This window comes from Pantherophis guttatus, chromosome 3, assembly GCF_059756535.1.
Source record: "Pantherophis guttatus breed Tessera chromosome 3, ASM5975653v1, whole genome shotgun sequence".
NCBI classification, from domain to species: Eukaryota; Metazoa; Chordata; class Lepidosauria; order Squamata; family Colubridae; genus Pantherophis; species Pantherophis guttatus.
In genome coordinates, this window is record NC_142065.1 from 198731878 (window position 1) to 198749740 (window position 17863).

Consider the following 17863-nt stretch of genomic DNA (forward strand, 5'->3'; position numbering starts at 1 on the left):
ATAGATAGTGATGGGGAGACGGCTGCTGTGTCTTCTCAAGCCCTGGTTAGAATTTAGAGACGCTTTTAGGTCAGTGTTTTTCAACCTTTTCAACTTAAACTTGAAGATATGTGGACTTCAAATCCCGAAATTCCCCAGCCAGTATGCTTCTTCAAGTTGCCAAGTCTGAGAAAAACGATTCTAGGTTGCAGAAGCGGCCTGAAAGTTTTTATTTATTTTTTTATTTGTCTCTCCTTAGTGGATTTTTTTGTTTAAATAAAAAAAAAAAAAGCAAACCAATTGATACGTATATATGGCAGGATTCCCAATGCCTGAACACTTGTCAAATGGCATCTTCTAGGCCAGAGGTGTCAAACTCGATTTGATTGAGGGCCACATCAGGATTGTGTTTGACCTGGGGGGGCGGCGTGGCAGGGTGTGTGGCCAGCTTGACATCACTCATCAAGGCTCTCTTTTTGGGTGCAACGGCCTCCTGCTGCAGCCCACTGTCAGCGAAAACAGAGCCCTCCGGGGGGGGGCTACACACAATCTCCCTGACCCTCTTTTTCGCTGGCAGAGGCAGCACAGGCCAGTCTTTTGTTGTTTCCAGGATTAAGCACCCAGTAGGCCGGATAAAGCCCATGGGCCTTGAGTTTGACACCCCTGTTCTAGGCAAAGCAATACCAAAATAAAAAAAAAACCTTCCTGGAGAAGCAATCGACTAAAATCCTAAATCACTGATACTAGACTAGAGTATTAATGTAAAATCCTGTCAGACATAGAATCACCTCAGAATCAGATTAAAATCCACGTTTTCTGCCTGGTTTGACTTCTCAACTGTAGCTCAGTCTGTCGATTTATTTTACAATTTGTTTATTTTTTTATTTATTTTCTTTCCATAGCCACCCATCTCAATTGTGCAATTCACAGCCCGGGCAAAAGCTTTTGATTTATGTTGAGCTATGAATGAAACAGAGCAGCACATGAAAGGGGAACAACAAAGTGATGATGCTATGAGTGAGAGCAACCACAAAATTCTTTCAGCTGTCACATCAATTTGTATCTGACAAGCCCTTATTGAACAAGATGAAAGCTGCCACCAGCCTATTTTTGTTCTAAGCGATTTCCTGCGCTTCCAGAAAGATGAAAGATAACTCATTTCTGGCCTTCAAAAGAAAAAAGGATAAAAATATGCTGATTCCAAGGAAAATTTGACTAGGAAGAAATAATTTGGGCTTCTCCTTTTTCACATCAGTCTGGTTGTGTGTTAACAACTTCAGCAGACAGCCCATAATACCTCTTTTCAGGCTGTGCGATAGAAAGTGCTTTAATCATCTGAGGAACCCACAAGCAGGACTGATTTTGTGATTCTAGATATATTTCCTCCTACAGATAGTCCTTGACTTACAATCATTTCTTTAGTGACCGTTCAATATTATAACGGCACTGAAAAAAGTGACTTACAACGAGTTCTCATAATTATGACCTTCACGGCATCCCCATGATTACACGGTCACAATACAGGCACCTGGCAATGGCATGTATTCCTCATGATTGCAAAGTCATTAAGGGAAATGTAACAGCTACACAATTTTCTCAACTGCAGTGTTTCACTTAACAACTGTAGCAAAAAAGGTTGTAAAATCAGGTGCAACGCACCTAAAAATCACCTTGCTTAGCAACAGAAATGTTGATTCCAATTGTAGTCGTAAAGCGAGAATTACCTATAATTTCCTCTCCTATTTTGGACATTACTCTTATTCACAAAGTATAAATGCTGGATTGCTGGCAGTGTTAATGATTTGCGCAGTTCCTTCCCTTGACTTCTTCACATCAGTTTCAGTAGCAGAGGATATCAGCCTGTCCTTATCCATGATAGTTAAAAAGTAGTTGCAAGTAGAACTGATGCTGGATTTCTAAGGACAAAGCAATAAAAAGCATTTGGGGGGTTTATTGAACAGTGCTTGTGATGTCATTCAAAAAAGGTTAAGACACAAGGCTAAAAAGCAGTATACCAGGGGTGTCAAACTCAATTTTATTGAGGGCCACATTAGAGTTGTGTTTGACCTCAGAGGGCCGGAGTGGGCATGGCCAGGGTGGGTGTGGCCAGCTCGATGTCACTCATATCGGGGGCACCTGTGGTGGCCCAAGCACTCTGCTAGAGAAAACGGACTCGGATGCAACGGCCTCCTGCAACCCTCTGCCAGGGAAAATGGAGCTCCAGAGCTCCGTTTTCGCTGGCAGAGGCACTGTGGGCCAGTCCTTCGCTGTTTCCAGGGTGGCCCTGAGGGCCAGAGCTAAAGATTGCATGAGCCAGATCCGGCCCCCGGGCCTTGGGTTTGACACCCCTGAAGTATACGGTATATTTAATTTATTTCCTCACAAGCATGTGTGTGTGTGTGTGTGTGTGTGTGTGTGTGTAGGTCTTTGGTTATTCGGGTTTTCTCCCACGTAAAATTGGAGGTTTCTTGGCAACGTTTCGACGAAGTCTTATTCGTCATCTTCAGGCTGGTGTTCTCGGCTTCGTGCTTTCATATATATATATATCCAAATGTATATTTCGCTGATAAAGAAATAAAGGGAGACTAGTATAGATCTATTTCAAGCTATTTAGCTCTCATCAGCTAGCCATACCCTTACTGGGATTTGAACTTAATAAGTGTTTTCGATAGGAAACACTTTATATATATATAAAATGAATGAATGAATGAATGAATGAATGAATCAATCAATCAATCAATCAATCAATCAATCAATCAATCAATACTCTCTTCTTCCTTGTAGCTATACAAGTTGGCCAAAGTAAGTCAAACACTACCTGCACAAAATTGTATTTTGTTTCTTTGGATTTAAATGCTCGGAAACTGGGCATTTCCTGGGCAGGTGCACAAATGTCAAACCACACTTGTAGACTTTATGAAAAGGGGAAGCACAAATCAGCAACCTTAATTTTTATTTTACATTTTCTGAGGCAAGAGAGCACTCCTCGCTGCACCCTTTTTTCCTTAGAAGTTCATAGCTTGGGCACATCTGGTTTATTCTGGATTCTCTATAAATCACTTTGTTGTCAATGAACATTTGATGTCCTTGATGGTTGTGAAAAATTGCCCAGTGGTTTCCTTTTTTCTTAAGGCAGGTACAGAGTAATTGTTCTTTTCTCAGAAAAGGTCATTTTTAGTAGAAGAAAAAAAAGCAGAAGTTGTAATACAACCCTTGTTAAAAAAAAAAAGGACTGAATGAAGCCAGGCAATTCCAGACTAGATTCCTAATTTGGAAGCAGCTTCATTCTCTGAAGAATAATCAGAAACAAATCTTATTTAGGTGTCTTTCCTTCCATTCCCCACCCCCTCCCAGTACTAAAAAGAACAGTGACTCCTGAGGAACTTCTGAGGCCTGGGGCTCCCTATGCCCGGAAAACATTCACTGTAAGTTTGTGTTTCACATCTTTATTTTCTCCTGCTTTATCGCATTTGATTGTTTATTTATTATCCACAAAGGTTTATGCAGCGTTGCGACCATTGCTTAAAATTTTAGCTATTAAATTTCAAGTGCTGAACACAGGGGTGGGCTTCAAAAATTTTAGCAAAGGGTTCTCTGCCTGGTTGCTGGGTGGGCGTGGCCATGATGGGTGTGGCCTAGTCGGCCTCCTGCACCACGGTGGGGGGATGTTTTTGCCCTCCCCGGGCTCCAGAGGCTTTCTTTGAGCCTCCGGGAGGATGAAAATGGCCTCCCCAGGCTCTGGAGGCCCTCTGGAGGCTGGAAACGGGCCCATTTCCAGCTTTCCCCAACTTCCGGTAGGCCTCTTTTTCACCCTCCCCGAGCGTCCGCACACGCCCTGCATCCAAAACGGGCCGCATGGGGACTCCTGGGAAGGGAGGGGTGGGGTGGGTGGGGCCAGCCAGGAGTGGGATTTGGGGGTTCTCCAAACTGCACAGAATCTTAGCTAGAGGTTCTCCCGAACCCCCAGCAGCCCACCGCTGGCTGAACCTGACCATGGTGTAAAACTGTCCCAAAGGTGCTTTTTCAAGAGGCAACTGGACTTTCTGGTTTTTCTTTAAAGACATTTCGTTTCTCATCCCAGAAGCTTTGATCAAAGATGCAAAACGTCTTCAAAAAACAAACACACCAGAAAGTCCAGTTGCCTCTTAGAAAAGCACCTTTGGGATAACCATGACCTGGATGACTTGAGAACCTCCATAGACATGGTGTAAAGCTATTTTCGTTCAGTGGTGTAGAAATAATGCAACCATTTTGAAGTCATCTTATAAATATGATTAATAAGATTAGGGCAATCATGTGTTTTCATGCGCCCACCTGGAAATGGGAGTCAGAAAGCTAAACAGGGTTGGACTGGGTTGGAACGTGAATGGGACACCGGCAGAAAATATCAAGGAAATAGGCTCGGAAAAGACAATGACAAGCTGCTTCAATATCACTGCCAATGAAAACTACATGAACACAGACACACAGTTGCCAAGAAATGAGATGGATAGATATATAGTCCTTGACTTATGACCGGTCACTTAGCACCCATTCAACCAGGGGTGAAATACTCCCGGTTCGGACCGGATTGCCCAATCCGGTAGCGATGGCAGCGGGTGGTTCGGAGAACTGGTAGCAAAAATCCCTGCACATCCCCACCATGCCCAGCTGAGCCATGCGATCATCAGAGGCTTTTTTTTTTTTTACTTTTAAAAGCATTTTTTCTACAACCTCTTCCAATGAAAAAAATGCTTTTAAAAGTAAAAAAAAAGCCTCTGATGATCGCGTGGCTCAGCTGGGATAGTCAGAGGCTTTTCAAAGCATTTTTTTCTGCAACCTCTTGGCCGAAGAGGTGGTAAAAAAAATGCTTTGAAAAGTCTCTGACGATCCCAGCTGAGTTTCCTGATCGGCAGAGAGGTATTTTTTAAAAAGCCTCTCTGACGATCCCAGTTGATTTGCGTGATCGGCAGAGGTTTTTCAAAGCATTAGAAAAAATGCTTTGAAAAGTTAAAAAAAAAAAAAAGTTGGCCACACCCACCCAGTCACATTACCCCCACCACCACCAAGCCACGCCCACAGAACCGGTAGTAACAAATTTTACATTTCACCCCTGCATTCAACGTTATGACGGACCCTCCAAAAGGAACTTACAACCTGGTTTTATAGTTCCAATGTCACCCTACCACCCTGGTCATGTGAGCACAATTTTTGGCACTTGACAGCCAGCCCCATTTATGGTCGTTTGTAGTGTCTCATAGTCGTGTGAACATGATTTATGACTGTTTTGCCAGAAACTAGTATTTACTTCCCATTTCTGGGAAAAACCAGCCCATAGTGAACAATGGCTTCACATAATGACCATGGTGTTCACTTAATGACCGCTGCAAAAAAACCCTCATATAGTTGGGTCCAGTTGCTTGGCGATCCACTTTACGGCCATCATGACTTATGAACATAACTGCTAAACTCAATTATGGTCATAACTTGAGGACTACCTATATACAGATACAGTAGATACATATACAGATTTGCAGGTAAACACACACATATGCACATATATTATACTATACACGTACCCATGTGCATTTAAACACATATGTATAGAAACATGTTGAACATGAGATGCTTTGCAACTTAGAAGAAACACTTTATATGCATTTTATATGAAAACACTATATGAGCCATGGTGGCGCAGTGGTTAGAATGCAGTACTACTACTTCTGCCTGCAGTTCGATTCTCACCGGCTCAAGGTGGACTCAGCCTTCCATCCTTCCAAGGTCGGTAAAATGAGGACCCAGATTGTTGGGGGCAATATACTGACTTTGTAAACCGCTTAGAGACGGCTGTAAAGCACTGTGAAGCTGTATATAAGTCTAAGTGTTATTGCTATTTTCCGAGCAAGGTCACGTATAAACTAACCTATAGTCCAGTGATGGCCGAAAAGGTTGCACGGAAACTTTGCACAAGCGTGCATGCACTCGTTAGAAAAGCCAAACTTCCGGGTTTTAGCACGCATGCGTGCCTGATAATCAGGTGGCCAGCGTGCATGCACAGGCTGGTTTTTGGCACTGCCACGCATGTGAAGGGATCGCGTTCCAGAAAAGCTGAACCTCTGGGTTCTGGCATGTATGTGCACCTGACATCAGCTGGCCGGCATGCATGCGCACACTGGTTTTCGGCACTGCCACGCACGCAAAGGAAAGCTGATCATCGCGTGCACATGCACACCAGAAATAGTCAACGCCATGCGTGATGGGCAACATAGCGTCATGTGCCACTTTGGGCACATGTGCCATTGGTTCGCCATCACTGCTATAGTCGATACAGAATAAATGCTTCAGATTAGTTCTGCTTTTTGCTCTGTCGGGAGCAAAATTGCCTACAATTAAGCTGTGCTTTCCTGACACTTCTTGGAATGCAGATTTAGAAAACGCTATAGATGTGTTAATAAGGGCTCCTTCACAAACTGTTCACCTTACATTGTTGTTGTTTTGCTGGCCCAAAGGGGCGGGGAGGCATTACTCCACAGTGTAGAGACAAGTTGAGTGGGTGGGTAATTTTTTAAAAAAGAAAATGAATGTAATGTTTAAAGAAAGCAGTGGCTAAAAATGAGTTATGCTTATTCTGTCTTTAAGATTTTATTGTGATCTCTCATCAAAATAAGAGTTGGAACATCTTCATGTTCACCTAACCTTCCTTCCTTCCTTCCTTCCTTCCTTCCTTCCTTCCTTCCTTCCTTCCTTCCTTCCTCCTTCCTTCCTTCCTTCCTTCCTTCCTTCCTTCCTTCCCTCCCTCCCTCCCTCCCTCCTTCCTTCCTTCCCTCCCTCCCTCCCTCCCTCCCTCCCTCCTTCCTTCCTTCCTTCCTTCCTTCCTTCCTTCCTTCCTTCCTTCCTTCTTTCCTTCCCTTCCCTTCCCTTCCCTTCCCTTCCCTTTCCTTCCTTCAACATCAAATGCCATTTCTTTGTTTAAAGAAAGAAGAGAGCAAGATTATTAACAAGATTCAATGTGGCCATCTTCTTCTTTTCCTTTAAGATCGTAGGTGATGCTGTTGGGTGGGGATTTGTGGTCCGAGGGAGCAAGCCCTGCCACGTGCAAGCTGTGGATCCCAGTGGACCGGCAGCTGCATCGGGAATGAAGGTACATTGAATCAATGCAATTAAATTTTTTAATGGGGGTGGGGTGTTGGGACCGGGGAGGAACAGGGTTTTTGGACCACTTCAACTGGGATAACCTAAGCCCCGAACTTCCATATCACTCATATGTAAACAGCACTATATGATACTTGTCACACTTTCACTTATATTCCATTTCGCTTGCAGCTTGAGAAAGAAAAGGGAGGGGTTGGAATAGAATGCAAGGGTGGGGGGAATGGCATCCAAGCAACGTAGGTTCCCATGAGACATTGCTCCCCTCTCAAGGACACGCCAAATAGATGCCCCAGCATGGCTGGCTGGTTCCCATAACAAAATGAACAGAAGTGATTGGTGGATGTAATAGACTGTGGGTGGCCTGTAGGGTAAGAGGGAATTAACTGTGCTTGCTTTTGCGCGGGAAATCCAGAGCTGGTTTTGCTTCTTCGGTGCCAATTTGGTTTATTCCGTAAAGTTTATACTCTATAAAATAATGTCCCAGGAGTTTCTTTTTCTGGATTCGCCAACTGGACAGTTGACCACAGCTGCCCAGATCCCTGAGCTACACATCTGCAGTGTAGAACTTCTACAACTCCTGGTAGAAGTTAATTGAGCTGAGGTTCTTATAATTTCAGCAAGAGGCCACTCAGCCTTTCAGTGTGTGCTGAGAGCTGCATACCATAGTCCTTGGCTTATGACGGTAATGGAGCCCAGAATTTCCATCATAAGCCATGTCCATCGTTAAGTTGAGGTACCCACGTGACCAACCTGGCTTTACAACCTTTTTTGCGACCGTTGTAAAGCAAGCACAGTGGTCACAAAAAGACATTTAAGACATTATTTTTTTCCTTTAATCAAATGCTCCTGCTAGATTAGGCTGGAACCTCTCACCAAAAGACAGGACAGAGAAAACTTGGCGACAACGAAAAGGGCAAGAATTTAACCACAGCCCACATTTAACCTTTGCATTCTGCAAGTGCCCTTGGCACTGAGACCAGCTTGTCTGCTCTGCTTTGAGATGCCCTCAGAGGCTGGCATATTTCTGCAGAACTTTGCTTGCCGCCTTTTAACAGCATAACAGAGTTCGAAGGGACCTCGGAGGTCTACTAGTTCAGGGGTTCCCCAACCTCCTGTCTCTCGACTGGCACTGGGCCATGGCATGGCAAAAATTGGGCCACGCAAACAAACGAAGCCCATCTGCGGGATGCAGGCAGTACATGAAACCACATCTCCTCCGATCCACAGAAAAACCTCTCCAGGGAACTGGTACCTGGTGCCCGAAAAGCTAGGGGCCACTGTAAACTAGTTCAATCCCCTGCCCAAGCAAGATATCCTATGCCCTTTCAGACACATGATTGTCCAATCTCTTCTTAAGTGTTGGAGCATCCAGAACTTCTGAAGACAAGTGGTTCCATTAATTAATTGTTCTTAACTGTCAGGAAATTTCTCCTTAGTTCTAGGTCAAAGGTGGGTTTCAGCAGGTTCTGACCAGTTCTGGAGAACCAGTAGCAGAAATTTTGAGTAGTTTGGAGAACCAGTAAATACCACCTCTGACTGGCCCCGCCCCCATCTATTCTCTGCCTCCTGAGTCCCAGCTGATTAGGAGGAAATGGGGATTTTGCAGTAACCTTCCCCTGGATTGGGGAGGGAATGGAGCAGGGGTGGGTTCTACTTACCTTTACTACTGGTTTGCAACGAGGCCGTGCATACCAGGGGTGGGTTCTAAATTTTTTTACTACCGGTTCTGTGGGCGTGGCTTATTTTGTGAATGTGGCTTGGAGGACATGTGACTAGGTGGGCGTGGCTAGCTGGTCAGAGTCATTTCTGGAAGGTCCTCGCACTTACGACCAATCCTCGCACTTATGACCCAACTGGAGAACCGGTTCGGTAATGTCATATTGTCACCGCTACCGGCTCGGCCGAACCGGACCAGACTGGGAGGAATCCACCACTGGTGCACACACGCATGCTTCTGCGCAGAAGCTTCCTGATGACGTCGAGGGCAGAGCCTCCTGCCGGTTTTACTACCGGTTCTTGCGAACCGGTCCAAACTGGGGGCAACCCACTACTGGAATGGAGATTTTACAGTATCCTTCCCCTGGAGTGGGGAGGGAATGGAGATTTTACAGTATCCTTCCCCTGCTGCACCCACCAAGCTACGCCCACAGAACCAGTAGTAAAAAAAATTGAAACCCACCACTGTTCTAGGTTTCTTCTCTCCTTGATCAGTTTCCACCCATTGCTTCTTGTCCTGCCTTCAGGTGCTTTGGAGAATAGTTTGACTCCCTCTTCATTGTGGCAGCCCCTCAGATATTGGAACATTGCTCTCATGTCACCCCTGGTTCTTCTTTTCATTAGACTAGACAAACCCAATTCCTGTAACCTTTGTTGGGGAAAATTGCAATCTTTGTTCTCTTCACCGGCTCACACCTTGCACTCCTGTTGTTTGCATCGCGTAGAACAAACGCCTAGAGCAAGAGTTTGCCCTACAACTCAGCAGGCGGATTTGAAAAAGTGTTGCTACGTAAAGCTGGAAAGAAGACACACGTGACAAAGCCAGGGCAGCGTTTTGCTTTTTTACAAGGTGGCAGGAAAACTGATTTAAAAAATATATATATCGCTCGTTCTAAAATGTCTTTACACCATGGAGAAAATTGGATAACTTGTGAGATGACATCATTATTCGAACGATGCAGATTCCATTCTTTGCATCCAGTTATGTTATTTGTGTACAGGTAGTCCTCGACTCAAAACAATTCATTTAGTGACCGTTCAAAGTTACAACAGCACTGAAAAAAGTGACTTATGACTGTTTTGTTCTGACCCAGCCTTAGCAGGACTGAGAAACAGAACCGCCTTGTCCCGAAAAAACCCTCTTTATTTAGCTACTGGGAATTCATCAAACTCTCTCAAGAAGGCTCTGAGACACGAATCACGACGTATAAATCCAACTGGTTGTTTCCCACAACGCCACTCCCCTTAAACTTCTATTTATTCCCCAGCCAGGGAGGGGCCATTCAGCGTCCATGTGTGCTTTTCTTCCTGAGTCGGCGCCTCAGTTCTCCTCACCTGACAGCTTTGTACATGTACGCATCTGGAACAGGCCCCCACTTATCTCCGACTCCGAAGGCAGCTGGGAAATGTCAGACGGCCCTGGCTCTCTCTCTGCTTCTGACGCAGAGCATTCATCAGTCTTCCCCAGACTCCAGGACTGGCCCAAGTTCCTCCCCAACCTCCTCATCGTCCGAGTCTGCCGCCAGCTCTGCTGGCAGCTGGCGAGCCACAACATGTTTTTCACGCTTAACGACCGTTGCAACATCTCCATGGTCACATGATCAAAATTTGGACACTTAGCAACTGACTCATATTTATGACTGTTTCAGTGTCCTGGGGGGATGTGGCCACTTTTTGCAACCTTCTGTCAAGCAAAGTCAGTGGGGAAGTCAGATTTATTTGACAATCGTGTTCACTAGCTTAACCACTGCCGTGATTCACTTAACAACTGTGGCAAGCAAGGTCGTAAAATGGGGCAGAATTCACTTAACAAGTGTTGCACTTAGCAGCAGAAATTTTGGGCTCAGTTGTGGTGGTAAGTCGAGGACTACCTGTAATGACATCATGCAAATTACCATCTTTAAATGACGCAAATGGTGCTGTGTGTTAGCATAGTTTCAGGGCGTTTTCAGACTCCTTTCCCCATGCTGCTTCTCCAAACCTTTCTCTCCTTGCAAACTTGTCCTTGTCACTTCTCCCAAACCCATTCATCACTTTTGCCATTGCCTTTCGTTCTTAAATCTCCTCATCTTTTTCTTGTAAAGGGTCTCGCCAGCTTCATCCCACCCTGACTCTCTCCTTCTAGATTTATTCACTTGTTGGAACTAGAACAGGGGTGTCAAACTCGATTTCATTGAGGGGCGCGTCAGGGTTGTGTTTGACCTTGGGGGGCTGGGGTGGGCGTGGCCAGTGTGGGCGTGGCCAGCTCGACATCGCTCGGGTCAAGGCCCTAGCACCACAGTGAAAACAGGCTCCCAAGCTCCATTTTTGGCTACAAGAACCTCCTGGAAACCTCTACCAGTGCAAATGGAGCTTGGGAGTGTCCCCATGGCCCTGATGAGCTTCATTTTTGGCTACGATGGCTTTCTGCACCTCTCGGCCAGCGAAAACGGCTGTCATATGCAGCCGTCTCAAGCTCAGTTTTTGCTGGCAGAGCCACCACAGGCCGGTTCTTCACTGTTTCCAGGGCGGCCCCGCAGGCCAGATATAAGCACCCTGTGGGCCGGATCTGGCCCCCAGGCCTTGAGTTTCACACCCCTGATCTTAGAGGCTGCCTATCTCCCAAGAACCCTAGGCAACTTAATATGTCCAAAACTAGGAAACGGTAAACTAAAGAAGAAAGACGTGTACATCCAGAACAAATTATCAGAGGCTTGACAGCCACTTAAGAGCAGGCCTGGGAGCAGAGCCAGGTTTTAAAAACCTGCAGAACAGCTGCAGGATGGGAGCTGTACAATCTCTGATAGGAGGATGTTATTCCAGAGGGCAGGCGCCTTGGCAGAAAACATATGCCTTCTAAATTATTTTTTTGTTCCTATCTGATTTTTTTGTTCCTGATTTATCTCACACACACATTTTCCCAATACCTTCAGAAACCATTTCTGGGCAAAAGCATTATTTTAAACAGAGTCGTTTTAGCTTCTTATGGAATTAGATCCCCACATGGCTTTTTACCTTTCCAGCAGTGTTCATTATTTTCCTAACTGTTAATTAAATTAAATTGATGCCAGCTCTCTAAGCAAATTGTTTTTAGAAGTCATGACCTCCCAATCTGATTCGGTTAACCAACACCAGCTGATTATTTCATTGCATTCAAGGTTGCTTGTTATCGGTAATTTACTTCAAGTGTTACCCCCATAATAATAATAATTTTGAAATGCACTATCAAAAGAGAATTGCAGAACAATAAAATGTCAAATCGATGCAGATGGCAATCCGGTAAAGTTGCTGGTTGTACTTTTAGTGTTCCTATCTCCCAAGGCCAAAGAAGGATTATGCTCCTTTATAACTTGAAAAGGAATGGTACATCTGTTGAGGAATATACACAGAGTAACCCTTGAGTAACAAGGGTGTGCACATGAGAAAGGGCTGAGAGTGATTGTGAATAAGCACTGTCAATACAGACACACTGAGTTGTGATATTCTTTTACTTTTAGGAAAAAGTAAAGCAAAGTCCAATAAACAATCCAGGTCATACACAGATAAAGATAATTAATTAAATGTCAATCCAGGGATATTCCAGGAACAAAGTCTTCTTACCATTTGTTGTAGTCATATGCAATAAAACAGTTCTTTTTGGAGTTGCAAACAGGAACAAGTACAGCATTAAAACAATCAGTAAAACAGTAGAAAGCAACAAGTAGCAGTGATCAGGCAGTGATCATGCAGAGAGGAGTAGAGATAACAATAAGAACATAATAAGCATGCAGTAAGAAATAAGCCATGATTCAAGCTTCCTCTTAAGGACATTGGCTACAGAGCTAGCCAATCAGAATACAGTTTGATGCAATACAGCATTATTGCATTATTATCTTTAAGCTATACAATACATTTTGACTGCTAACATGCATTGATTGTTTATATATATTGCCAACCCAACCAGTTAGCCATTTCCTAACAACATCTTAATCTTAAATATCTTTTAAGATTTGGATCCTAAAGTTCCCAATGGCACGAAGCCAGTGGTGAAATCCAAATATTTTTACTACCAGTCCTGTGGGTGTGGCTTGGTGGGTGTGGTGTGGCTTGATGGGCGTGGCAGGGGAAGGATACTGCAAAATCCCCATTCCCTCCCCACTCCTGGGGGAAGGATATTGCAAAATCTCCATTCCCACCCCACTTTGGGGCCAGTCAGAGGTGGTATTTGCTGGTTCTCTGAACTGCTCAAAATTTCCGCTACCGGTTCTCCAGAACCTGCTGGATTTCACCCCTGCACGAAACCTTTAAATTAGCCTGCTGCTTGAAATATTGGGAAAAATTATGAAGATTTTATTGAAATAACTCTCAACAGTCAATCACATTGAACTGAATAGTAAAGTGTTTAACAAGGCATCTGTGGGTAGAGGTTAAAATGCAGTGGTGGGATTCAGCCAGTTCGCACCACTTCGGGAGAACCGGTTGTTAACTTTCTGAGCAGTTTAGTGAACTGGTTGTTGGAAGAAATCATTTGGGCAGAGAACCGGTTGTTAAATTATTTGAATCCCACCACTGGTAAAATGTCAAGATGGCAGCTGTGAGCATGTGATCAAAGCTATGGGCTATAAAAAGGGGAGGGGCTTCACCTCCATGGCCCACATCTTGACTTTTTTCCCCACTCCCTCCCTCTGCAGACGTCCCTGGGGTTAAATGGATGGACCAAATTGGAACCCATCTTCAGGAAATTGGCTGGCTGATGTTGGGCTGGTCATTTTCTTTCAACCCAATCTGACTTGCAGGTGGGTGTGGGAATTAATGAAAGAAAATCTTTGTGCAAGTCTCTATGAGTTTCTGAAGGAAGAAGGGAATCTAACAAATCAATAAATTCTGTAACAGCAAAATAATCAGGCAGTTTATTTGTGGTGGAATGTAGTCTGGATTCCCAGGAGGGAGAGGCTGCATTCCAGAGGACAAAACGACAGCGAAATTTAGATAGTTTTGGTTGGGTGAAAGAGAGTTAAGGTGGCTCCTCCCCTAGCAATTCTCAGAATACATCTCTAATGATGCAAAAAGTTGCTTTAGTTTCAGCAAGATTTCTGCCTGTAGTGAAGGACAATAAAGGAATCTGCTTAGAAATAACTGTGTATTTTTCTTAGGTTTTGGAGATCATTCTTTATAAAGAAATTTGAAAAGATCCTCTGGCAGTTTGCTATCAGATTTACAGGAGTATGAAATCAGTTTGATGGGAAGTGACAACTTTCTTTGGCGCACTCAAGAATTTAACAGAGTTTGGCTTTGTATCTCAAGACCAAAACAAAGTGGAGTCAATATTGACCCAGAGATAAAAAGAGATAAAGAGATAAAAGAGAGATAAAAATTGGCAAACATTTGTAGCTCTTTCCAACAAACCATTGTAGTAAGGTCTGCTGGATCCAGCTGGAAGTTAGAACACAGACCATAGAATAATACGGTTAGAAGGTTAGGGTTAGGGTTAGAAGGTCCATTCCCCTGTTGGAAGAAATATCCAGGTCTAGTTCCAAGCTGGGAGAAAAGCACTGGAAACATGGAGGCTGATTGGAAAGATGGTTTAATGATGAAGCAGAACCACATGGTGGTTTGTGGTTCTGGGCAGCTGACCACATGGAGTTGAGTGTGAGGGGTTTTTATACCTTCTCTTGGGCTTTGAACTTGAGCTTCCTGTTCCTGTGCAAGAACATGTATTCTATTGGCTGTTGTCAGACTCCCATGGTGCCATGTACAAATCTTAGGAGTTTGTCTGAGCTAAATTTGGTTGAAGTTTGGGCTGATGCAATGAAGGGGCTTGTTGGGCAATTCCTGTTGTGGCTGAGGGCTAACCCTACCTTTGTTCAGACCTTGCTGCAGGGAATTTGCTTATGACTAGAGCTGTCTATCTCTTTATCTCTTAAGTGCTGATATCTGCTGAGGGCTATTAAGAAAGGTGGGAGCTATTAAGAGTGAGTCTGCTTCCTGCCTCTTAAAAAAACCATGTTTCTCTATTTCTCATCCAAGGAAATATATTATTCTGCCTTTTTAATATTTCCTAAAATATTTCATTCTTCTAGGAGACGGGTGGGTGCTAACTTTCTACCCCCCCCCCAAACAGGAGATTCTATACTATTCTGGACAAATAGTTGTCCAGTCTCTTATTGAAAACCTCTAGTGATGGAGCACCCACCATTTCTGGAGGAAAGTCATTCCACTGATGAATTGTTCTCACTGTCAAGAAATTTCTCCGTAGTTCTAGATTGGGTTTCTCTTTAATGATCTTCCATCTGTTACTTCTTGTCCTGTCCTCAAATGCTCTCGGGAGTTGGCTTGGTTTACACTTAATCCACTGCCAATTGTGATAAGGGCATTAGCCACTCAGTGCAAATAGTAGTGCTGGCTTCTAGAATCGCTACTCCAGGTTTTGATATTTTTCATGAAAATAATAGCGCTGATCTGGTGTTCATACTGTAGAGGAAGAATACTCAGCAGGTTTCTTGCCAACCATTGAAAAGGTGTTTTACAAAGCACATGAACACCCATAGCACCTCCCTATGTAGTCTTATAGCAGCTGCTTCCTTGGCAAAAATTTGTGTGGCTGCTTCAAAAGTTGTCCCCAGTTATTTACTTGTGCCTGTTCACACAATACTTTCGCTGAGATTTCCAAGGAAGCAAATTGACAGCGTGCATACTTCCATACTATCTGGGGATAAGCAGCTGCGTTACTCTTGTAAAAGATGCAGCTGCTTTAAAGCTTCAGTGACAGATGGCTAAGCATTGGGGGAAGCCAGAGTCACTTAAGCATGTTACTAACCTACTAACTGCAGTGATTCACTTGACAACTGTGGCAAGAAAGGTCATAAATCCATGTAACACCTCTCCTGCACGAGCTGCACTGGCTCCCAGTGGACTTCCGGGTGTGATTCAAGGTGTTGGTTACCACCTTTAAAGCGCTCCATGGCTTAGGACCGGGGTATATACGAGATCGCCTTCTGCCACCGATAGCCTCCCACCAGCCAGTTCGCTCCCACAGAGAGGGCCTCCTCAGGGTGCCGTCGGCTAGACTATGCCGGCTGGCGACCCCCAGGAGGAGAGCCTTCTCTGTGGTGGCACCTACCCTTTGGAACAATCTACCCCGAGAGATACGAGTGATCTCCGACCTCCGGACTTTTCGTCGGGCCCTAAAACTCATCTCTTTCAGTTAGCCGGTCTCTCTTGATTTTATGATTTTATGGTTGGTTTTAAATTTTGATATGGATTTTAAATTGATAAATTTTAATCTATGGGCCAAATTTAATTATTTTAAATCTATTTTTAATCGTACTTATGTATAAATGTTTTTTATTTTGGCTGTTCACCGCCCTGAGTCCGAAAGGAGAAGGGCGGTATAGAAATTCGAATAATAAATAAATAATAAATAAATAATAGGGGGCAAAGCTCACTTAACTGGCTTGCCCTTGCTTAGCAACAGACATTTTGTGCTTAATTGTGGCCATAAGTTGAGGACTACCAGTATCCCCTGTACTCTGACCATGGTCCACTGATGGAACCTGCCTCAAAATATCTATGTCAGCAGGTTATAAAGCAGGGGTGGGTTCTATTTACCTTTACTACTGGTTCACATCACGTCGGTGCGCGCACGCTTGCTTTGCTCATGTGCATGCATGCTCTTCTGCGCATGTGCAGAAGCTTCTGCACATGCGCAGATCACCTATGATGACATCCGGGTCAATGGGTGGAGCCTCCCGCCGGTTTTACTATCGATTCTTGTGAACTGGTCCGAACCGGGGGCAACCCACCACTGGTATAAAGACCACACGTATAATGGGAGGCCAGCATGAGTAAAATCTCATGTGCCCCTGATTTACAGATGTGGGGAGAGGGTTAAATCTGTCTGATTGGATTGGATGTATGATGGATTTGTCCTCCTGTTGAGCATATTGGAAGAAATATCCATCTGGTTCAGTTCCAAGCCGGGAGAAAGATACTGGAAACATGGAGGCTGATTGGAAAGATGGTTTTTAATGAAGCAGAACTATCAAGCTCATGGTCCTGGTGCAGCTGAATACATGGAGTGGAGAGTGAGGGTTATTTATACCCTCTCTTGGGCCTTGTCCTTGAGCTTCCTGTTCCTGTGACAAGAGCATGTATTCTATTGGTTATTGTAGGGGTCATAGCTAACTTTGTAGATGCTGATGCAATGAAGGGGCTTGTTGTGCAATTCCTATGGTGGCTGAAGGCTAATCCTACCTTTGTTCAGAATATCCTGTCTTGAATGGAAGACTGCAATTTCTAAAATTTGCAGATTGCAAATCTGCATTTCTAAAAGTTGGCCCCTTAGTTTCTACTTGGGGCAGACCGCTGAGGCTCTGAGTTTCTGTCTTTAGAAACATGTTTCTCCTTTAGGGAAATATAATATTCTGCCTTTTTAATATTTCCTAAAATATTTCATTCTTCTGGGAAGGAGTGGATTCCCACAAGCATATAGACCTTTTCATCTTGCACAGCCATGGCTGGCTGACCATAATAAATTGGCTGGATTGACACAACACACTAACCTAGAAAACATGCTGTACAAGCCACAGCACATACACTCAGTATGCTAAGCTGTGGTTTGTTAGTTTGGTTTTAGTTTGGAGTGAACTGTGTAGACTCAGCCAGAAAAGGAGGAAATTGGTTTTGGAATTCAACCTGTCAACAAGACCTTTCCCAGACTGTTTTGTCCAAATGGATTTTCCAGCCATAGATTTGCTACTATTGATATACAAAAAACCAAAGAAAGCAGGGGAAGCATTAGCAGATCGGACAACGAGGAAGCCCCCTTTTCCCAAACAGGTGCCTTTCAGTTGTATTGGGACTACCAAACCCATGCTGCTGCCACTTGTAAAGGGTAACTCAGAGAAGGGCATGGTTTTGCCACCAAGCAATGCAAAATCATAATGTGCAGGGTTGTGACAGGGGCATCTACTACGGATTATACATAAAAACAGGGAGATCATCGATCACATCATTGTGACTCCCAACTTGACTTTTCTTGACTGCACTTTGAAGACCAACCCTGAAGGTACCTTGCTCA

At 44.2% G+C, this 17863-nt stretch overlaps 1 protein-coding gene across 6 annotated transcripts in view; it reads left to right on the forward strand.

Moving 5' to 3' along the window:
- DEPTOR (DEP domain containing MTOR interacting protein) overlaps nt 1-17863 on the forward strand; it is a 100396-nt gene that overhangs the window by 70482 nt on the left and 12051 nt on the right. For 3 of the 6 annotated variants that reach the window (XM_034422234.3, XM_087890884.1, XM_087890883.1), the window contains exons 8-9: nt 3334-3404; nt 6995-7099. In XM_034422234.3, coding sequence (XP_034278125.2) covers nt 3334-3404; nt 6995-7099 — 176 coding nt within the window. Of the gene's footprint in view, nt 1-3300; nt 3405-6994; nt 7100-17863 lie in introns of all 6 variants that reach the window. The other 3 variants (XM_034422231.3, XM_087890882.1, XM_034422233.3) reach the window with 1 other exon arrangement.